This window comes from Puma concolor, chromosome B4 (genome assembly GCF_028749965.1).
Source record: "Puma concolor isolate L17-30 chromosome B4, mPumCon1.1.hap2, whole genome shotgun sequence".
Classification (NCBI taxonomy): Eukaryota; Metazoa; Chordata; class Mammalia; order Carnivora; family Felidae; genus Puma; species Puma concolor.
In genome coordinates this window covers 131,053,971-131,077,608 of record NC_141673.1, presented here as the reverse complement: position 1 = coordinate 131,077,608, position 23,638 = coordinate 131,053,971, and the positions used below count along the sequence as shown (strand labels likewise).

Below are 23,638 nucleotides of genomic sequence, written 5' to 3'. Positions count from 1 at the left end.
AGAGTAATGCTGTAAAATGTGTTTGGAAGATTTCCCTCCTCTTCAACTTTTTTCTTTTTTGAGAGAGAGAGAGAGCACACACAAGTAGGCAAAATGACCAGAGGGAGAAAGAATCTTAAGCACGCTTAATGTTCAACATGGAGCCCAACATGGGGCTCGATCCCACAACCCTGGGATCATGACCTGAGCCGAAATCAAGATTCAGACTCTAAACTGACTGAGCAACTCAGGCACCCCTCCTCTTCAACTTTTTGGAAGGTTTTGAGAAGGATAGGTATTACATCTTCTTTGAATGTTTAGTAGAATTTGCCAGTGAAGCCATCTGGTTCTGGACTTTTGTTTGTGGAGAGATTTTTGTTTACTGCTTCAAACTCCTTACTAGTAATAGCTCTATTCAGCTTTTCAGTTTCTTCATTATTCAATCTAGAAAGAGTGTATTTTTACTAGGAACCTATCCATTTCTTCCAGGTTGTCCAGCTTATTGGTGTATAATTGCTTGTAGTGGTCTTTTATGATCCTTTGTATTTCTGTGGTATTGGTTGTAACTTTTCCTTTTTCATTTCTGATTTTGTTTATTTAAGCTTTCTTTTTTTCTTGGTTAGTCTAGCTAGACTTTCTCTTTTCAAAGGATCCACTCTTGGGGCGCCTGGGTGGCTCAGTCGGTTGAGCATCCAACTGAGATCAGGTCATGATTTCACAGCTCGTGGGTTAAAGCCCCACGTCAGGCTCTGTGCTGACAGCTCAGAGCCTGGAGCCTGTTTCAGATTCTGTGTCTCCCTCTCTCTCTGCCCCTCCCCGACTCATGCTCTGTCTCTCTCTCTCTGTCAAAAATAAATTAAAAAACATTAAAAAAAATTTTATTAAAAAAAAGGATCTGCTCTTAATTTCACTGATATTTTCTATTGTCATTTTAATCTGTATTTCCTTTATTTCTGCTCTGATCTTTATTGTTTCTTTCCTTCTAATTTTGGGCTTTTTCTTTTTATAGTTCCTTTAAATGTAAAGTTATATTGTTTATTTGAGATATTTCTTGCTTTTTTGAGGTAGGCCTATATTGTTATGACCTTCCCTCTTACAGGCTCTAGAGGCTTGCTGCCTCTTACAAATTTTGGTATGTTGTATTTCTGTTTTCATTTGCCTTTAGGTGTTTTTTAATTTTTCCTTTAATTTCTTTGATGACCCGTTGGTTGTTCACTAGCATGTTGTTTAATTTCCACATTTTTGTGGGTTTCCCTGTTTCTTTGTAATTAACTTTTAGTTTCATACCAATGTGTTTGGAAAAGATACTTGCTATGCTTTAAATTTTCTTGAATTTACTGAGACTTGTTTCGTGTCCTAACATGTGCTCTATCTTAGAGGATGTTCTATGCGCACGTGAGAAAAATGTATACTCTGCTGCTTTGGGATAGAATGTTTTGTATGTATCTATCAAGTTCATCTGGTCTGATGTGTCAGTTATGGCCATTGTCTCCTTATTGATCTTTTTGTCTGGATGGTGTATCCAGTACCCACCTGCCTTGTGTAAAGGTGCCTGGGTATTACTCTGAGTTAGGTACCAGGGATGGAGAGGAGGGAGGTATGTTGCTCTGGAAATAGTAGACGTGGACTGAGCCAGCCTGAATGACCCAGGCCCCAACCTGCCACAGAGACCAGCCTTCCCTGAGAGACTTCTAGAGTCTGGCCACTTTCCTGGGGTGCTTCCAGTGAGCCCGATGAGGTGCCCACTGCTCAGGAACTTCACAAACTGTCAAGAGGTGCCACATTCCTGTCTGCACGATGCCTAATTAATGGTGCCCTTGTTGCATATTTCAAACATCACCCCTGCACAAACGTTTGTCCCCACCCTCTCTTTCCCCTACCTTCTAGGACACATATCAGCACCCCTCAATGGGTTTAGGACTTGATATCACATTCTGTTTCTGTTAAAATCCCTGAGGCTGAGAATTACAACATGAGGGTCAGGCATGCAAGGAATGAGAAGGAAAAGTAAGCTTCATCTCTCAAGACATTCAAGCCATGTATGGCTATTTGAAATCTTTTCTATAACCTTTATAGAAGAAGGTATGTGTAGCACTAAGAAGAGACCAGCATTTAGATTAGTTACAGAAAGCCTCTAAAAAGATAGAACAATCCTTGGGGCACCTGGGTGGCTTAGGTGGTTAAGCGTCTGACTCCCACTCAGGTAATGATCTCACTGCATGTGAGTTCGAGCCCCACGTTGGGCTCTGTGCTGACAGCTCAGAGCCTGGAGCCTGCTTCGGATTCTGTGTCTCCCCCTCTCTCTGCCCCTCTCCTGCTCTGTCTCTCAATAGTAAATAAATGTTAAAAAATTTTTTTTTTTTTTTTTTTAAATGAGGAGCTCCAAGCAGATACCAAAGGCAAAGGTCCGTTCTTCCTAGGCTGTTAGTCCTACATCATAGAAGGGGATTTTTTGTTTGTTTTGGTCTGCAGCTTTTTTTTTTTTTTTTTTTAAGTTTATTTATTTTGAGAGAGACAGAATGCACATAGTCGGGGAGGGGCAGAGAGAGGAGAGACAGAATCCCAAGTAGGCTCATCCACACAGAGCCCGACACAGGGCTTGAACTCACCAACTGTGAGACCATGACCCGAGCCAGGATCAAGAGTCAGATGCTTAACCAACTGAGCCACCCAGGTGCCCGTGTTTTGATCTACACTTTGAATGCCTTCTGCCCTTTGAGCTTAGTCTCTGGTGAAATGAACATTAGTCCAGGGTGCATCCCCTTACACCCTCTGTGAAATCAGGCCATTCCTCATTCTGCCGAGATCTGGTGATATTCCTATCCCAGCTCTTCATTTCCCAGCTGACTTGTGCTCCCACTTTTCCCAGGTGGGAGCACACACTAAATGAACTGTCCTAACTCACCCTGGTGTGGTCTTTCTTCCACATCTGTTACACAGAATGGATGCCTGGATATTTGTTAAATGAATCAGTGGACAAAAGGGACACAAAATAGGAAATGAATTGCTTCCTGACTACTTGGCATTCACTTGAAAATGCACAAGGGAATGCGCCCAGGTGGCTCAGTCAGTTCAGCATCTGACTTCGGCTCAGGTCATGATCTCATGGTTCATGAGTTCAAGCCCCAAGTTGGGCTGTGTGCTGACAGCACAGAGCCTGCTTGGGATTCTCTCTCTCTGCCCCTCCCCCAATCATGTTCTTTCTCTGTCTCTCAAAATAAATAAACTTTAAAAAAACTGCATAAGAGAAATAACAAATTGTGCTGTCTAGTTGTTCTACTGAAGTTTATTTTAAATGTGAAAGGAGTTTGAAAAGTTTTTTGTGGAACAGTGCTCCATACATGCTGTTTACACAGGCATTTCTTACGTACATTTTATGTCCAATTATTCCATAATCCAGTTTTGTTAAACCCTATCAGCGATGGTCTTGCCTTCTCCAGTTTCCAGCTGGAACTGAACTTAAACTCTGTGTCTTCACAAAGAAACTGACAAAAACAGTGAAACTAGGTTTAGGAAAATTTGTGTTTGGCAGGATGACAAGAAAAGGACTCTTTTTCTTATCAAAATCCTAACTGGTATTTTTAAAAATAAGGACTAGATCTCCTTGCTGCCCTCAGCTGCTGTACAAATACAGCACTCTATTAAAATAAATCCCCCCAGTTCATGCCCATCGAAATCCTTTAAACCAAAAGTATCTAAAAATTTCCCTGGACCTTGAAAGAGTGTAGGTTTCATTCATAAATGCTGAAGGTTTTCAGCGGTCTTACTCAAAAAAACAGCAGATGAAGTTACCTCTGTCTTCATTCTTTAGGAATAGAGAAGAGGACTTAGAAAGATCCAGCCTCATTTTTTCTTTTTTAAGTTTATTTATTTTGAGAGAGAGAGCATGCTGAAAGGGCAGAGAGGGAGGGAGGGAGGGAGGGAGGGAGGGAGGGAGGGAGGGAGACTCAAAAGCAGGCTCCGTACCATCAGCAAGGAGCCTGGTGTGGGGTTCAAACTCACGAACCATGCGATCATGACCTGGGCCAACATTGAGAGTCCAATGCTCAACTGACTTGAGCCCCCCAGGTGCCCCCAGCCTAGTTTTGTTTTGTTTTGTTTTTGTTTCTTTTTAAGGAGGTTTGTTGGGTTGGAGAAGTCATGGAAGGAATCCCGTGTCCAAGCACAAACATCCATCCTTATTTTTACTCCAAGATGCTCTTCATTAAATGTGCCTGTGTTAGACATTGTTGTCAATTCGCTAAGTCTCTCATGACATGAAATTGGTGGGTGGTGGGTTTTCCAGAAGTGGGGTGTGCAAAAGCCAGCATACCCTGAGTTTCAAAGCATTCCTTTCTGCCTGGTCAAAGAGCTAACTGAATGAAAGAAACCGATTTAACACATTTAAATTAGACATCAATCACCTTTATTAGTTGCAGCCCTCAGTTAATTTTCCTTAAAACAGTAGTACGTCACCATTACTGTTCATTCCTCCGTCAAAGCAACACCACTGCGTGCAGAATTAACCATATGCCTCTAAGTACCTGATGCGTGCTTTGCAATTTCATTAACAAGTGATGGAAAAGACTACAATAGCTCATTAATAAAACATTTTCCTTAGACACCTTGATTCGTTTTGCTTTTCTCTCAAAGAGCTCCAGCAAACGGCTACTTCAAAGGTTGGTCCTCTCTCCTTTCACCAGCTGTACGTTTAATCTGAATATATCCTGGGAATAAAGCCACATACAATGAGTTGATGGAACCCTGAGAATCTGTTCAGCACAAGACAAAGTAGATTTCTAGCGTTTACAAATGGCCACATAGAAGAAACCTCAACAGCAGTCCTATCAGTTAATAAATAAACCATATTCTAAGACTCCAAATAATTTATTTGCCAACATCTTTTTTAAACTTTTTTTTTTTTAATTTTTTTTTTCAGCGTTTATTTATTTTTGGGACAGAGAGAGACAGAGCATGAATGGGGGAGGGGCAGAGAGAGAGGGAGACACAGAATCGGAAACAGGCTCCAGGCTCTGAGCCATCAGCCCAGAGCCCGACGCGGGGCTCAAACTCACGGACCGTGAGATCGTGACCTGGCTGAAGTCGGACGCTTAACCGACTGCGCCACCCAGGCGCCCCTTACTTGCCAACATCTTACATAGTGTTGAAGAAACTGAGACAGCAGAGTCTCCAAACGGCTAGCTTGTGTTACTTCGTGCTCCTGTTGGCTATAGGGATCATGAGCTGGGTAAGCACGGTGTTTGGTCACAATGCCCAACGCGCCCCACTGTGCTGCCCCGTTTACAGTGATCTGCTCCCAAGTGAAAATAATGTCATGAGTTACAGGTTTTGTTTTTTTTTCTTTGTTCTTAATAAAACAATTCCGTCTTTCTTATTGCTTATTTTTGAGCAAACAGCAAGGTATGATGGGAAGAATGATTTTGGAATTTCAGCTGAGTCCAAAATCCAGCTCTGTTTCAGGTCAGTTAGGCCAAACTCTTGGACTTTTAACTTTCTCATTAACAGCATGGAGCCAGGGGCACCTGGGTGGTTCAGTTGGTTGAGCAACCAACTTGGATTCAGGTGATGATCTTGTGGTTCATGAGTTTGAGCCCTGGAACCTGCTTCAGATCTGTGTCTCCCAATCTCTCTGCTCCTCCCCTGCTTGCATTCTGTCTCTCTCTCCCAAAGATAAACATTTATTAAAATTTTTTTAAAAACAGCATGGAATCAGGGGCGCCTGGATGGCTCAGTTGGTTGAGCATCTGACTTCGGCTTAGGTCATGATTTAGCACTTTGTGGGTTCAAGCCCCACATCAGATTCATTGCTGTCAGCCCAGAGCCTGCTAGGGATGCTCTGTCCCCCTCCCTCTGCCCCTCCCTGCTTGCTTTCTCTCTCTTTTCCTCTCAAAAATAAATGAACCTTAAAACAAACAAACAAAAAGAGCATGGAGCCATAATGACTGCTCCACTGGTTTTGGGTGAAGAAAATAAGAAAAGGGATATGAAACTGGTGTTATTCCTCATAAAGAACTATATGGCAGAAGTTAATATCATTATTGTAAGTAAAGCTGATAAACTATATCTGAGAGAATAACTAAAATAAATACAGGAGGCAATTCATTCATTACAACCCTGACAAACCTCAAACATAACACAGGCTTTTGTTTCTACTTCAAAATTCAGAGTGTTGCAGGGGCGCCTGGGGGGCTCAGTCGGTTAAGCCTCCAACTCTTGCTTTCAGCTCAGGTCATGATCTCACAGTTCATGAGTTCAGGCCCTGCGTTGTGCTCTGCGCTGACAGTGAGGAGCCTGCTTGGGATATTCTCTCTCTCTCTCTCTCTCTCTTTCTTTCTCAAATATAAATAAATAAATAAATGGGGCTCGGTCAGTTAAGCCTCCGGCTCTTGATTTCGGCTCTGGCCACGATCTCACGGGGAGTTCCAGCCCCACATGGGCTCTGCACTGACAGTGTGGAGCCTGCTTCAGAGTCTCCCTCTCTCTCTGCCCCTCCCTCACTCATAGTCTCTCTCTGTCTCTCTCTCTCTCTCTCTCTCAAAATAAATAAATAAATAATCTTTTTTAAAAAGTCACTAAAAATTATTTAAAATTTAAAAAAAATAAACATTTTTTTTTTCTGTTACTTGCTAACTTTAAAAAAATAAAATAAAACTCAAAGTGTTGCATGGAAGCCCCGCCTCAAAATATGATGCCCTTTTGTAAAGCATTTTAAGGACTGGACAAAGGGGAGAAGGACAAGACTTCCTACAATGTCCAAATGTGAAGTTAGTGCCTTTTCAAGGGCCGAGGGAGAAGTAAGATTCTTACACGGAGAAGGAGTTTCAGATTCTGGACTCCCAGAGACACAGTTGGTAGCTTAGCGTTGGTGTCTTTGCAGGACTGGAAGGCCCGGGGTTATCATTGCACTCAGTCTGTTTGGGGGCCGTGTTACCCCCATAGGAAATGTGTGCATTTACGATTACTGCACATTTAAAAGTAGGATCAGCCTCTTGGTTCAGAGGCTAAAATGTACTTTGTCTAGAAGGCAAACATGTTTACTTAAATTTATCCGGTGATCATCATCAGCACTGAATGTCTACTAGTTAAAAATGAATAATTTGCAAGTGATGTGTACTCATCCAGAAAACACATGAAATACGGTCTCATGCCCCCTCTCGATGAGCATCAGCGATTTTTTTTTTTTTTTCAACGTTCATCTACTTTTTTGGGGACAGAGAGAGACAGAGCATGAATGGGGGAGGGGCAGAGAGAGAGGAAGACACAGAATCGGAAACAGGCTCCAGGCTCTGAGCCATCAAGCCCAGAGCCCGATGCGGGGCTCGAACTCACGGACCGTGAGATCGTGACCTGGCTGAAGTCGGACGCTTAACCGACTGCGCCACCCAGGCGCCCCGCATCAGCGATTTTTGATGTCTGTTCACCCAAGCTGTCTCCTCATGACACTCCAGATGCCAACTGACCCAAACAAAAAGCTGCTTGGGAATTGCTTTCTGGGAGTCTTACTGGATTTACATTAAGTGTAGATACTCCCTCCAGACCGTTCACTTTTCCCTATGTGCATTCACAGCAGGTAGCCTTGGTCCGTCATTTCCTCTCCTCCAGATCTGTTTCATGTTGCCTTTCCTACCTGTCAGTCCTGGAACAGGACAGCCTGCACACCAAAGACATAAAGAAGCACATGGTGCTCAGGCCCCCCCCCCCCACACTGGGGAAGCAAGAACAAACTGAAATTCCACTGTCACTGTTAGCAGATCTCAGCAAAGCCCTCTAAACAAAGCACTTTCTATTTCCAAAGGAAATCAGGTATGAGAATTATTAAGCATCTGAAGAAGAGGCGGGGAAAAAAAGGGTCTTTACCTGTCATCTCAAACAAACGTACCTTTAGGCTGGCATCTTCTGGAAATCCGTATAGTTTATGCAGTGTCTCTAGGATATCCTTCTCAAAGCTTTCTTGACCGGTGCCTTTCACATCAATGTAGTGGCAATCGGCACTGGCAAAATGGCAGGAAATTACCTATGCCAAGCGAAATGATTAATATTGGGGAAAAAAAACATTCCACGAACACCAGCAACCAAACAAGGAGACTTCTGAAGGAAAGTCATTTATTTCACTTAGCAGCTGATTTCTAGATTGACAGCTATTCCATGGTGTCTTGTATTAAGACTCCTCAGGGTTCAGTATCTTCTTCCCCAGGTACAGTTAAAGGCTGAGAAATTACAAGAGGTTTTTATGTTTTATCTTTGTTTTTTATTTTTTAAAACTTTTTAAAAGTTTATTTGTTTATTTTGAGAGGGAGAGAGAGAAAATGAGCTGGGGAGAGGCAGAGAGAGGAGGGACAAAGGATCTGAAGGGGGCTCTGTGCTGACAGCAGAGAGCCTGATGCAGGGCTCAAACTCACAAACCGTGAGACTGCCCTGAGCTGAACTTGGCTTAACCAACTAAACCACCCAAGTGCCCCTACAAGAGGTTTTTAGCTACCTGTGACTCTTGTTCTCAAAATGGGCAGGGAACACAGTGATGTGGAAAGGGGACTTTAATGTATTAGCATGTGATTTTTCTAAAGAATGGGTGTCCTCAAGTCCTAAAAAAGGAATGTGTTCCAGGGTTACTTGGTCACAGAAGTTGCTCAGCTGAGTCTGTGATGGCTGTAGATCATGAAAGAAAAACCACAAAAATACTTTGTAAAGGAAAATAATACACACACAACCCCCCCCCCCTTGCAAATCAAAAGGACATGTGAAATCCAAGGGCATTCACATACGATACCCATCTTGTTTCCTTCTGAAGGTAAAATGAAGGTTACTTGGTTCTCCCCATTCTTGAAAAAGTTATAAAGATACAAACTTGGAACTCAAGGGGCACCTGGGTGGCTCATTCGGTTAAGTGTGCAACTCTTGATCTCAGCTCAGGTCATGATCTCAGGGTTCATGGGATCAAGCCCCATGTCAGGCTGTGCGCTCACAGCAAGAAGCCTGCTTCAGAATCTGTGTCTCCCTCTCTCTCTGCCCCTCCCCCGCTACCACTCTGTCTCTCTCTCTCTCTCTCTCTCAAAAATAAACATTTAAATTTTTTTAAGAAAACAAAAATAATAAATAAAATACAATAAAGATTTTCTTTTTTTAAGTAATCTCTATTCTCTACACCCAACATGAGGCTCAAACTCACAACCCTGAGAACAAGAGTTACATGCTCCACCGAGGGAGTCAGCCAGGTGCCCCTGATCTAGTGCTTATTTAAAATTTTGGCATCGTCTTCATCATGGACATTTTTGCATTAGTTTTGATTTTTTAAATGCTGCATTAAATATCATTTAACTGGATTGTGGAGGGGTTTCTTTAGCCCCTTCCGCTCATCCTTAAATTTTGCCCCAGAGGAGACTCTCTTCTTGCCTCACCCTCATCCTGGCCCTGGTAGAAACAGGAATGAATAGAAGATGACCCATGACTTCAGGGAGACAATAGGGGTTGGTGTGACAAACCAGAAGACGACCTCAGCCCCAAAGAAGCCCCAACATTTAGTATCAAGACCCGTGTTATTATGGGAGAAATGTGAATCCACAGTACTGTCAGATCTGCTGAATTTTCAAGAAGCAAGAAATCTGGGAACATGAGAAATGTTGTCAGATTTTAATGTAAGCAATGAAATCATTAGGTTTAAAACATTCTGGGCTAAGGGGTGAAAAATATGGCTGCCTGTTAAATCTGATTTCTGGGAAGCCAATTCAGAACCTTTGTTTAGGATCAATAATATTTTTCCCAATAACAGTGCTATTATGAACTTTCCTCTTACGTGGTTACTATGAACTATTTATATTCCAAATTTTATTATTTCAGTATGTCAGCCATTGTTTTTGCCTCCAAAAGCACAGGCTGTGGGTTCCTAAGTAAGCTCTTCTTCTGAAGCGATTCTATGAATGTTCATAATTCAGTATCAGTAGGATTGGGACCTGAAGTCACTTGGCTTCTTACTGATATGAGCAAAAAAGCATGAGGTAGCAAACAGATTTCCTGGTAAATAAACCAGACTAAAGGCCAGTTTAGTTATAGGCCACAAGCCTCATAAATTTTAACACATCTTGACATTTTTGTTTCTAACCAATTCGTCTTTGGAAAGTACAGGGATGTTATCGCATACCTTCCGGTAGCCTTGACTTTTGTTCCAACCAGATCCATGGATGAGCAAAGGATGAAAGAAAACAGTGTCTCCCTTCTCCATCTCAAGGTGAACTCGGGGGCTATTTTCATCATAGCCCTGAATCCCATAGTACATTATGTTAACTCCCCCCTAGAATGCAGAAGAGAACCCAAGTCTGTATTTGTGGAACCCAACAATTAAAAACTCTATCAATGACTCATCAGGAAAAGCAAAGGTTTCCTAACTTCTTCCAAGAGAAAGAGGTAAATAGGTTATTAAAGGAAATTATAAATATACCAAAGCTTCTCAGATGTCTGGTTTTCAAAGTCACATTTTGATATTAATATCATGGATTTGGGGGACCAAATAAAGAATCTGAAATTTCCACTTACCTTCATTACTAAATTGTACATGAAGATCTACATCAACTTTGCATTTTGTGGAGTTAACACAGGAGATCACCTTTCCAGCCTGAATCTGTAATCATTCTTTCCCAACATGACAGTTTCCTAACCTGGAACTTTGCATAAATCATTCTTCTAAAACTCAGGAGTAACTCTGAGAAACTAACTGTTCTCCCAAACCAGCGGGGAAAAAATGTTCAATTTGTCTCAGCTCACAAAGCACTCAGGACACATCCAGAGAAAAGAAAGAATAATGTATATTAACACATTGTGGGTTTTTTTTTTATAACGATTTCCAAAGCTGGTTATTACTTTGAGTACTGGTTATGGGGAGAGGACAGCATCCTATCCCCCTTCCTAAGATTATTCCACATTCTTTGGAGGAAGGACAGCTTTCCTGCTGGACTGTGTTGGGACCTCTTTCCTGGCCAGGGTAGATATGTGAGCTAAGCTAAGTAGCTAAGCACTGTAGTCATTTTGAATCTGAGCAGAGAATTGAAGGGACCAGAGATAGTCAAGGTTCAACTGCCCACACCAGGTGCCCCGCCCTCACTGGTCCCAATGAGCAATGACTCCCACTTTCCCTCCTGCTCACCAGAGCCAGCCAGCCTTTCCACGGACTCAGCATGTGCCTGCAACCCTCCAAAACACCCCCTCTGGCTTAAGTCAGCCACAGCCCACTTCTATTGTCTGCATCAAACTTTCCCTAAACCTCAACTCAATTGATAAATCTCACAATTTCAGATTTTGTATCAGGATCCAGACTCAAATGTTTTCACTTGGCACTAATACTCAGTGCAAGAATTCTAATTGAGACAGAAGCCTTAAAGCCACATTCTTGACTTCCTACAGAACCACATTCACTCTTCGTGCCTTGACAACACATGCTCTTCTCATTCTGACCATCATTATGGGTGTTCGAGACCTTATTGCCTAATACCTAAAACACTAATAGTCTCTTCGGTTTCTCTGCCTTTGGACTCACCTCCAGTATATCTTGCTCTAGACCTCAAAATTATGATTTTTTTTTAAAGCAGGTTTCATGTCCAGCACGGATCCCAACACGGGGCTTTAACTCATGACCCCAAGATCAAGCTGAGATCAAGAGTCAGATGTTTAACTGACTAAGCCACCTGGGTGTCCCAGGATTATGATTCTTGAATTTGATTTCACCATTTGACTTGATTTCACTATTCATGGGCTCAAAAACTTTAATAGTCCTCTATCATCAATAACTGAGTCAATGAACCATGGAATGGCCATGCAATGGAATACTAGTCAGCCTTCCCAGAGCCTTCATTGGTCTCTCCAACGGGAAAGAGATGATCCCTCCCTTCTTTATCCTAAGAGCCATCAATCAGAGCAAGTGTAAGACTTACTTGGCGCTAGACACATGCACCTGGTGTTGCAAGTGTTTAAGTGTTCCCTCTCAATTAGGCTTTATAATCTCAGATCCTATACAGCGCCTACCAAAGTTCTCCACGCTGATCAACTTTCCAACCCTTGTTGAAAGAAAAATTACTATTCCGTCTGACACCCTTGAATTTTCCCTGATCCTAATTCCAAATCTTAAAACAAAGTTTTGCTAAGAAAGGACATGCCATCTCATTGTTAAAGCTCTTTATGTATACCGACGTGAAATCAAAACAATAAATTTTCCAATTAAGATATATCCTCTAAGCAGACATACCTCCCACGGGGGATAACTGTGTGGCTTCAGGCAGCCTTTGTGTGTGCCTGGGAGCACAGACAGACAGCCATTGTTCCGGTTGACCTGCTCCATGGCCGTCCAAGCAGCAACAATCCTATTACTAGGTCTGAAGGGGAAATAGTGTAGATCTTGGTGGAAAGGATGGCGGGTTGTCTTTTTGCCTGAAACAGAACCTACTGTTAAAAGATACTTGAATCTCAGAATTCTTCTTCTTTGCCTGAACAATGACCTATCCCTGCAAAAACCAAACAAGTGAAACGACACTACAGAAAATCAGCCTGGAGAGATAAGCCCCAAAGTGAACTATCAAATCAACAGGGTGATTCTACATCCTGTACTTTTTTCTGGGTTTCTGGTAGCTGAGTGCTTACTTACACCATTTTTCCCTTTTTTTTTTTTTAAGTCTGAAATGCTGTTTATTTTATTTTTTTAATGTTTACTTTTGTGTGAGCATGAGCAGGGGAGGGACAGAGAGAAAGGAAAATACAGAATCTGAAGCAGGTTCCAGGTTCTGAGCTGTCCGCACAGAGACCAACACGGGGCTCGAACCCAGGAACAGTGAGATCATGACCTGAGCCGAAGGTGGATGCCCAACCGACCGAGCCACCCAAGCGCCCCATTACTTACACCACTTTCTAGCAATTCCTACATATGTCACAATTCTACTGTGCTTTGTTCCTTTGTAACTGGTTTGGGCACAGAGCCTACCCCCAAAAAATTTTTGATTAATTGAACACAGTGGCCAAATCTGAAGTCCCCTATTAGCCTTCGAAGTGGCTAATGTAAAAAATATCAATTAACTAAATTAATAAGAGGCCTCCAAGAAGTTCCTCAGTGAACTGGAAGCAGTCGGTATACAGTCTCTGGGTAGAACCAGAGCTCAAAGAACCACATTTACATTTTTCCCTGCTTTGCAATTTGAACCTGGTGTTTCCCCGCCCCCAACCCCCATCTCTCTAAAGCAAGACATTCAGGGTGGGAGAGATTTGGTGATGTTAAGCTACGGGCCTGTCACATAAACCTCTCCTGGCCTCTTTTTCTTTAGAAAAAGTAGAAAAGGATAAAGAATCTTGAAGGGCCAATTTAATACCGCTGGTATAGCAGAATTTCTCAGCATGGCCCAAGAGCCATCTGCATTAGACTCTGGGGATGGCGTAAAAAGATGCAGATTCCTGGGTTCTAGTTTCCAAATCAGTTTCTCTGGGAGTGAGATCTTAGGAGCCACATTTTAGGGACACCTGGGTGGCTCAGGCATTTGAGCGTCTGACTCTTGACGTTGGCTCAGATCATGATCCCAGGGTCATGGGATCCCAGGGTCAAGCAGGTACAGAGTCTGCTTGAGACTGTCTCTCTCTCTCCCCCCTCTGCCCCTCTTCCCAGCTTGCTCTCTTTCTAAAAAAAAAAAAAATTAGTGTTTATTTTTGATGGGGTGGGAGAGAGAGGGAGCCAGAAGATCTAAAGTAGGGGATGCACTGACAGCAGAGAGCCCCTTGTGGGGCTCAAACTCACAAACTGGGAGATCATGATCTGAGCCGAAGTCAGACACTTAACCAACTGAGCCAGCCAGGTGCCCCTAAAATTAAAACTTTTTTTTATTTTTATTTTTTTTAATATATGAAATTTATTGTCAAATTGGTTTCCATACAACACCCAGTGCTCATCCCAAAAGGTGCCATCCTCAATACCCATCACCCACCCGCCCCTCCCTCCCACCCCCCATCAACCCTCAGTTTGTTCTCAGTTTTTAACAGTCTCTTATGCTTTGGCTCTCTCCCACTCTAACCTTTTTTTTTTTTCCTTCCCTTCCCCCATGGGTTTCTGTTAAGTTTCTCAGGATCCACATAAGAGTGAAACCATATGGTATCTGTCTTTCTCTGTATGGCTTATTTCACTTAGCATCACACTCTCCAGTTCCATCCACGTTGCTACAAAGGGCCATATTTCATTCTTTCTCATTGCCACGTAGTACTCCATTGTGTATATAAACCACAATTTCTTTATCCATTCATCAGTTGATGGACATTTAGGCTCTTTCCATAATTTGGCTATTGTTGAGAGTGCTGCTATGAACATTGGGGTACAAGTGCCCCTATGCATCAGTACTCCTGTGTCCCTTGGATAAATTCCTAGCAGTGCTATTGCTGGGTCATAGGGTAGGTCTATTTTTAATTATCTGAGGATAAAACTTTTTTTTAAAAAGCTACATTTTATGGGGCGCCTGAGTGCCTCAGTTGGTTGAACACCCAACTTCAGCTCAGGTCATGATCTCGCAGTCAGTGAGTTCGAGCCCCGCGTCAGGCTCTGTGGTGATGGCTCAGAGCCTGGAGCCTGCTTCTGATTCTGTGTCTCCCCTGTCTCTCTGCCCCTCCCCTGCTTATGCTCTGCCTCACTCTGTCTCTCAAAAATAAGCAAATGTTAAAAAAAAATTTTTTTAATAAAATAAAAAGCTACATTTTAGCAAGAAATTTTAAGAACTGTAGTATATGATTTATGAGAATAGTTTTAGTTTTGTTAGTAATAATTATGTCTTCACATCAGGAAAGCAGAATTTACACTCTCATAGGTGAGAATGGGTAACAAAGCTCAGAGATCATGATTATAATAATAGGAGCCTATGGTATATGAGCCATCATGTTTATTAAACCACACTTTTGAGAAGCCAGCCAGTAACCCTACAGTTAACCTCTGAAATCACTATTCTACATCAATATTATTACAATACAAACTACTTTAAGACTTAAATAAAAGTACTTATTCATTCATTTAGCAAAGTTTAGCAGTTATATGCACAGCTATAGTTAGAATGCTTGAAACTTTTTTCTTTTTTCTCAACAAGAGCCCTTTACCAGAATCTGGAGGTTTGTTTATCATCATGGTGTGCACGACCATAATATTGGGTCCAGTGAAGCACTCCACATACTTCAGAATCTAAGAGAAAAGGGGGAACGAAGTTTCACAAGAAATCGAATACACAGGCAAGCAGCACAAAGTATAATGATCTAGAGAAGAACCAAGATGCCAAATAGTTCAAAAAAAAACATTTGGGATTTCACAACACTGCAAACAAAACATGAGAAGGTCAGCAACCGGAAATCTGCAATTAATTTAAAAAGGCTTTTTCGAGCCAGTTGGGAAAAAGCCTGAATTAAACAGGCTTTTTCAAGCCAGTTGGAAACTTAACCACTTTTTCTGCAAGAAAAGATAGGAGTTTCTCTGAGGTGTCAACTGGGAAGAAGGACAGGAGTCCCCTCCTTTCAGCTGAAGCTGTCCACAGTTGCCTGGTGAGAAGGGAGCTTCCTCTTCCCCTCACCGAGACTATTCATAAGCAGGGACCATGAGGGGCACCTTGCCGGCTCAGGCGGTCGCACACGCGACTCTTGATCTCAGGGTCATGAGTTCAAGCCCCACACTAGGCAGAGAGTCTACTTAAAAAAAAAAAAAAAAACCCAGAAGGGACCATGAGAGGTCCCAACACATGTGCAGCCGCGTGCACAGCCCAGAGGAAGGAAGGGGAGGACAGGAACTGGGGGACACATCACAATCAGAGCACCTCCTAACCCACAGCTCCTTACTGAGGGCTAGCAACCAGACAGAGTGACAGGAGATGGGGGCACAGAGGGGAACAAGATGAGCAGGTCCCTGCCCTCGTCTATATCCTGGTGGGTGAAGTTAAACAAACAGTGACACGGGCACGTGTGCCTGGGACGCATCTGAGGAGAACACGTGACACAGCCGGCAGAATTAGGCCCGGGGTCTGGAGGCTGGGTCACTGCCTCCTGCATGTAACCCACCTGGGGAGGGGCAAACAGCACGAAGGACCCTGTGTGCCTCCTACCCGCCAAGGACTTGACGCCTCCCATTTGGACCACACAACAAGGCCTGGAAAGCAATGCCCCATGAATGAATCATCCTTTAAAGTGAACGCCCCACACGCGTGAGCCTGAGGCTAAGAAACTGGCCAAGGTGTCAGTGCCAGTTAAATGAAAGCGACGGTGCTCAATCTCCAACTCGGCCAGACTCCAAAAAATGAAGCATACTCCAGCACTTTCTCACCATTTCATCTCCCATATAAGGAATATTGGCAGTTTGAGCACAAAACACTCAAATCCTAGGAGTCGGGCCTCATACCTGTTTTTTTATAAAGCATGTCACTTTTTGGTATTCCCTTAAATTTTTTAAATTTATTTTTGAAGGAGAGAGAGAGACAGACAGAGCGTGAACAGGGGAGAGGCAGAGAGAGAGGGAGACACAGAATCCCAAGCAGGCTCCAGGCTCTGAGCTGTCAGAACAGAGCCCGACGCGGGGCTCGAACTCATGAGCTGTGAGATCGTGACCTGAGCCGAAGTTGGACGCCCAACCGACTGAGCCACCCAGTTGCCCCTTTGGACCTGTATTTTCTTTTTTCTTTTTTAAGTCATCTCTACTCCCAATGTGGGGCTGGGACCCATGACCCCAAGATCAAGAGTCACATGCTATACTGACTAAGCCAGCCAGGTGCCCCAGACCAGTGTTTTCTAAACCTCAGTGACTCAAGAGCCATGTCACCATTTCTGTCGTACTTTACAGAGCTGTCCAATATAGTTAGCCAATAATTCTCTAAATTAACTCGTGTCTTATCCTGATTAATAATATTATTTTTTTAATGTTTATTTATTTTTGAGAGAGAGAGAGAGAGAGAGAGAGAGCACAAGTGAAGGAGGGGAGAGAGAGAAGGAGAGAGAGAATCCCAAGCAAGCCCAACAGGGGCTTGAACTCACGAACCTTGAGATCATGACCTGAGCTGAAGTCTGATGTTCAACCGACTGAGCCACCCAGGTGCCCCGAGTAACAATTTTTCTTAAAAGACAAGTTTAAATCTAAACATAAACCTCTACGGACCAGACTCACAAAACAAAAAGAACAAAATAAATGGATGTACAGTGAAAAGCCTCCATGGTGTCACTCCAGTTGATATGCCCATATCAAGGGTGAGAGGGTCTCTCTCTAACACAGAGGTCCTGCCCTTCTCAACCAAGGATAATTACCAGACTCCAAAGCAGGGTTTCTCTATTCGGGGCAGTACTGACACTTGGGGCTGGGTATATCATTATTGTGGGGGAGGGGGCTATTTTATAGGCTCCCTGGCCTCTACCCGTGGGTGGGACACACTACCCACCTTGGCTGCAGGTACAAATGTCTGCCTCAGGTGGAAAACCACTCCTCGGCAGCCACCAGAGAAGGGGGCCAGATAAAGTACAAGCGGCAATTCCAGGGGCGCCTGGGTGGCTCAGTCGGTTAAATGTCCGACTTCGGCTCAGGTCATGACCTCAGGGCTCATGGGTTTGAACCTCGCGTCAGGCTCTGTGCTGACAGCTTGGAATCTAAATTTTCTTTTTTTTAATTAGTGTTTATTTTTTTGAGACAGAGCATGAACAGGGGAGGGTCAGAGAGAGGGAGACACAGAATCTGAAGCAGACTCCAGGCTCTGAGCTGTCAGCACAGAGCCCGACGTGAGGCTCAAACTCACGGACCGTGAGATCGTGACCTGAGCCGAAGTAGGAAGCTTAACCGACTGACCCACCCAGGCGCCCCTACAACTCACAGTCTAGAGCCTACTTCAGATTCTGTCTCCTCCTTGCTATAAATAAATAAATAAATAAATAAATAAATAAATAAATAAATAAATAAATAAATAAATAAAATACATTCTATAAAAAAATTAAACGGCAGCAATTGTAGAGGCAAGCATGCAGGTGGGCTATTAACTGAAAGAGAAAGACAATGTAGGAGGGTCTCGAACCTCAGGGAGAGTGCAGTATCTGAAGAGCTCCTCATCCTGGTGAAAATTCTGGACCTTTGTAATCAGCTCTTCACTTGGAATGAACTTTGATTTTTCAGTGCTTATGTCTCTCATGATCATCATGCCTTGGGGTTTCACTTCCTCTTTGCAGATCCTTTGAAACTGGTTCCTAGAAAATTAAATTGGCAGATGGCGTCATCACTGCAGGCTTCAAGCACCTGCCTGGCCCATTCTGTGGAAAGCTTCTCAAAGACCGAGCAGGTGGTTTCTGTGCGCCAGGTTGACCTCCGGCCCAGGCTGAGTAGTTCTGAGGACAGGGAGGAGAAAATGGCCAACCCAGAAGCCTTTGCCTCCTCACTAAGCCAGCCAGTCTGGCTCCAGAGCTCACGCTCCTAACCACTTCCTAGCGAACCAATCGCCAAAAAATATCTGAACACGGACACGCTAATCTTACTCAGGTTCCCGTTGCATACATATAACATTTCTATAAAATAACAAAGACTTACTGTACCTAAAGCGTGTAATGTCATCATCAGATACCAAATTTTTAATGACAAGAAACCCATTTTCTTCATAAAATTTTCTCTGTTCTAGGCTTAGAATGTCGTTATCCAGAGTATACCTAAAGGGGAAAAAAAAAAATCTCAAATCTCAACCCAACAAGATGTGTCAAGAACCTGAAAAATGTTCATACTCTTCCACCCAGCATTTCTCTTTTTTATTTACTCTAAGAAAATAATCTAAACATTTTTTTAAACAAGTCTTTGGGTTTTTTTATTAAGCATATTTATCTTCTTAGTAATCTCTGTACCTAATTGTGGGGCTCAAACTCATGACCCTGAGATCAAGAGTCATATGCTCTTCAGCTGAGCCAGCCAGGCGCCTCTAATCTGAACATTTTTTAAAAAGGTTTAAATCCAGGGGTGCCTTGGTGGCTCAGTCGGTTGAACGTCCGACTTCGGCCCAGGTTATGATCTCGCGGTTGACGAGTTTGAGCCCCACGTCGGGCTCTGTGCTGACTGCTCAGAGCCTGGAGCCTGTTTCAGATTCTGTGTCTCCCTCTCCCTCTGCCTCTCCCCTGCTCATGCTCTGCCTTCTCTCTGTCTCAAAAATAAACATTAAAAAAAAATTTTTTTTAAGGTTTAAATCCAAAGCATTAACTACTGTCACCAAAAAATAGAAGAATAATTAATTATATCCACTCAATGAGATATGATTCATTAAATCATTAAAAATGAAGAGGGGGGTGCCTGAGTGGCTCAGTCAGTTGAGTGTCTGACTTCGGTTTAGGTCATGATCTCACAGTTCTTCAGGTTGAGCCCCACGTCGGGCTCTGTGCTGACAGCTCAGCACCTGGAGCCTGCTTCAGATTCTGTCTCTGTCTCTCTCTCTCTGTCTCAAATACAAATAAACATTAAAAAAATTTTTTTAATGAAGGGCATATAATAGAAATGCTTATTATAATAAAATGTGGTTAGATTTCTATAAAACCAAATCTTTTATTACTTGTAAAAAAATGCAAAGAAATACAAAAAAGTGGTTGCCTTTATGTAACAGAATTGTGGATGATTTTTTAAAATTCCTTTTGTTTCTCTGATTTTAAAATTTGTTCTGTAATGAATCTATATGGTTTTTCAGGTAGAAAACGAATTCAATAGATTTTATATTTTAGATTGTCTAGATCATACATTCTCAGAGGAAATCAAAGTGCCAAAAAATCCAAATAAATGCATGGCATACGCACAAACCCAAATCACCCAGTCCATTTTTCTAGATCGGAACTGTGGCTCCATGAGAATATTCCATGGAGATCAATGACTTCCCCCTACAAAGGTAATTTTAAGTTAAACAAGAAATACTAGCTAATATAGCAGTATGACCAGACTACAGGCTAACTTAAATGAGGTACACTATGCCTGAATTTGAAAACAAAACAGATTACACACTTCTGACATTTTTTTTTCTCTTTTCCAAATTTGAAAATACATATAAAAATTAAAGTCCAGGTCTTCACAATTTTCCACAGTTCTAATTAGAACAGGTCCTGGCAACAGAGGATTTGTATAATGAATTTTCACTAGGCAACATGATATATTGTATTTTATATCTCAGTTACCACTAGAAAAAGCTTTATATACATTTTATGGTTAAAAATGAAAATTAGCTCTACTTACTGGAATTGCGGAGAATGGAAACTGGTAGAAGAAACAGCCCGTGTTGTGGGGTGAGCTGTCTAGGATGTGAATTAAGGCAAATAAAATTAATTTTTTTAACGTTTATTTATTTTTGAGAGAGAGAGAGAGAGAGAGAGCGCGCGCGCGAATGAGCAGGGGAGGGGCAAAGAGAGAGGGAGACACAGACTCCCAGGCAGGCTCCAGACTCAGCCATCAGCACAGAGCCCTACGTGGGGCCCAAACTCAGGAACAGTGAGATCATGACCTGAGCCCAAGTCGGAGGCTTAACCGACTGAGCCCTCCCCCAGGTGCCCCTCAAGGGTTTTAATTTCTCCTAGCCTCAAGCTTTGTTTTCTCACCTGTGAAATGAGATAATCACCTTTATTAGTGTATGGACGGGATTTTAAGGTTATGGTGGTTCTGCTACATCATTGGGTGGAACTCAGCCGGGAGAGCAGTAGTAAAAATAAATGAAACAACCAGTACAATCGTTTGTGTGAAAGGCTTCAGGATCCTGCACACAGCAGAGCAAAGTCCAATCACATCCCTTAAAGAAAAATCCCAGGCAGTGTTTTTCCACGCTTCCAAAAGTTACCCCCTGAATGAGAACACTTAATCGGAGTAGGAAAAACAATTCTCTAGAGCTCCTGGAGGGGGCGCCTGGGAGGCTCAGTCGGTTGAACCCCCAGCTTCCACTCAGGTCGTGATCTTGCACTTCGTGGGTTCCAGCCCCGCGTCGGGCTCTGTGCTGACAGCTCAGAGCCTGGAGCCTGCTTCGGATTCTGTCTCCCTCTCTCTGCCCCTCCTCCACTCGCGCTCTGTCTCTGCCTCTCAAACATGCATAAACATTAAAAATTTTTTTTTCTTTTAATAAAGCAATTGGATTTACGTGTCATAGAGTGACATCTTACTGGAGCCGACCCCGGCGGCCGCACACATTGCCCCCGAGATGAACTTCTGAAGGTCAAATCTGGAGAGGCAGCGTGGACTCCTGCGGGGCCCGGGGACACTCTCTGCGCGCCGATAGGAGGGAAAGCCGAAGGGCGCCAGCAGCTCCGGCCTCCACCTGCGGAGGCCGGGTGTCCCGCCAGAGGGCCCTGCTGCCTGCCTGCCTGCCCGGCCGGCCCGTCTCGACTGCTCCGGAAAGCTTTGCGCTTCCGTTTACCGTGCGACCGTGCTTCGCATTTCTCGGGCTCTGGGCGGCCGGGTCACGAGCGGCCAAGTGCAGAAAATGCCAAAGTAGTTGAAAGCAGGCCCTTCAGTAACGACTTCCATCCTCCCCTCCCGCAAAGCAGGGAAACAAGAGGCCCCGGGAGGGCCCAGAATGCCGGAGCGGCGCCACATCAGCCACAGAGGTCGGCACTGTCACGCTCCCGCCGAGCGAGCAGGTCCCCGCCGGGAGCTCCCAGCTCCTCTATCATCTCGCCTTTCCCCGCCCCTCCCCGGCGCCCGGAAGAGCTGTGACCACTCTTGCAGCCCGAGCCCCACGCAGCCCAAAGGATACGTAGGCCCCGGCGGAGGTTCGGCCGAGGTGTCCCAGCACGGTGCGCAAGCGTAAGGCTGCGCGGGTCTGTTCCATGGCTCCGGCGAGCGGACTAGTGAGCCGGGCCTCGGTCCCGTCCCAGGGAGGCGGGCCCGTCGACCACCGGATACGACTCCCGAGAAGCGCCTCCTCCCCTGCACCGCCTCCGCGGAGAAGCCCCTAACCGCCCGGCTCCACGCACTGGGCTACCGTAGGGTGCGGACTCGCTGCCCGCACACCCTGCCTCTAAGCGATTACAAAGGTCATCCCCGCCTCACAGAGCCGGAAAGCTAGTTTTGAAGAAGTCAGAGGGTTAAGGTCGCCCAATGAGAAATCAGCCAGAATATGACCCACATTCCCAACTGCATAGTTTTTATCTCATTCCACGTGACCATGCCTTTCACTATGCTGCTGGAGTAATTCAAATGTTCAGCCCTAGAAGTAACATGTGCTGTTCAAAAGAGGTGTTTAATTTATTGGGAATCCCATCTGAAATACTAGAAACATATTGGCTGTTCGTTAAAAACAAACAAAAGTAAATGAAATAAATGTCTCCATGAAATGTTTGATCCGCACAGTCTAGTATTATTTTAAATTTCCTGAAAAACTAGAAATTCTTCTCCTTTCTTCCCTTCTTCCTCCCTTCCTTCCTTCTGTTCTTTCACTTTTCTTTCCTTTTCTTTCTTTCTTTCTTTCTTTCTTTCTTTCTTTCTTTCTTTCTTTCTTATTATTCAATTACTTTGGGGATAAGTCCCCATGATACTGCCACCATCGTCAAGGTCATAAACATCCATTACCTCTCAGAGTTCCCTCCCACACTCTTTACCTCAGTATGTTGGGTGTTTGTCGTAAGAACACAACATGAGATCTAAGCAAATCTGAAGTACGTAACTCAGCACTGTTAGCTATAGACACTGTGCTGTATTGTAGGTCTCCAGAACTATTTAGGTAGCATCACCGAAACTTTGTACCTTAAACCATCACCTCTCCGTACCCCTTCCGTAACTGCTGGTAACCACCATTCTCTCTGCTTCTATGAGTCTGACTCTTAAACTCCTCCTAGAAGTGGTATCATGTAGTATTAGCCCTTCTGCGACTGGCTTAGTTCACTTAGCATAATTCCCTTAAGCTGCACCCATGTTGTTACAATGGCAGGATGCCCTTCCTTATTAAGGCTGGATCCTGTTCCATTGTACGTATAGACCACATTTTCTTTACCCATTCATTTGTTGACAGACACGTAGGTTGTTTCCCTATCTTGGCTATCGGGAAGAGCCCTGCATTGAACATTAAAGTGCAGATGTCTCTTCCAGATCTCATTTCAGTTCCTTTGGATCTATACCCAGAGGATTGCTGGATTGTATGCTACTTCTATTTTCAATTGTTTTTGAGGAACTTCCATGCTGTTTTCCATAATGGCCATAAGAACTAGAAATTCTGTAAGATCTTTTCCATCCACAGTCTGCAGATGGTTGACATAGCATCTCATTGTTTCTTTCTTCTCCCTCATTTTTCTCATTGTTTCTTTGTCTTAAATAGTTACTTCCAGAACGTCTCACCTTATGAACATGTCATTTTATTTATTTACTTAGAGTGAGAGAGAGAGAGAGAGACTGAGCGAGAAGGAGGGAGAGCGAGAGAAACCCAAGCAGGCCCTGCACCATCAGCATGGAGCCCAACACCAGGCTCAAACTCACGAACTGCGAGATCGTGACCTGAGTCAAAACCAAGAGCCAGACGTTCAACTGACTGAGCCACCCAGGTACGCCAACATGTTATCATTTCTTAAGTGATGTCTTTATATAATGTGGTGAATCGGCCATACTCTGGGAGAAAAGCAGGTCAGGACTCAGAATTATTAGCTGTGGCCTGTTTCCTCTCAGGTAGGGAGGAGAAAGCATCCAGAGCAAGTCTTGCCCATTGGCCTTTATCTT

At 43.7% G+C, this 23,638-nt stretch overlaps 2 protein-coding genes across 2 annotated transcripts in view; one reads left to right on the top strand and one right to left on the bottom strand.

The window, feature by feature from the left end:
- The window catches only part of MCM10 (minichromosome maintenance 10 replication initiation factor), a 110,761-nt gene extending 88,491 nt beyond the window's left edge, over positions 1-22,270 (top strand). The window contains exon 21 of the mRNA XM_086714913.1: positions 21,059-22,270. The gene's annotated coding sequence lies outside the window, so the exon portion shown is untranslated. The remainder of the gene's footprint in view (positions 1-21,058) is intronic.
- PHYH (phytanoyl-CoA 2-hydroxylase) lies at positions 4,368-21,820 on the bottom strand. Its single transcript, XM_025930283.2, has 9 exons — positions 21,687-21,820; positions 20,183-20,241; positions 18,520-18,630; positions 18,009-18,177; positions 15,076-15,157; positions 12,209-12,390; positions 10,115-10,264; positions 7,859-7,993; positions 4,368-4,685 (listed from the first exon to the last, which is right to left on the bottom strand). Exons 1-9 carry the CDS (start codon positions 21,759-21,761, stop codon positions 4,632-4,634), a joined length of 1,017 nt encoding a protein of 338 aa, XP_025786068.1. The 5' UTR covers positions 21,762-21,820; the 3' UTR covers positions 4,368-4,631.
- Positions 22,271-23,638: the final 1,368 nt, after the last annotated feature.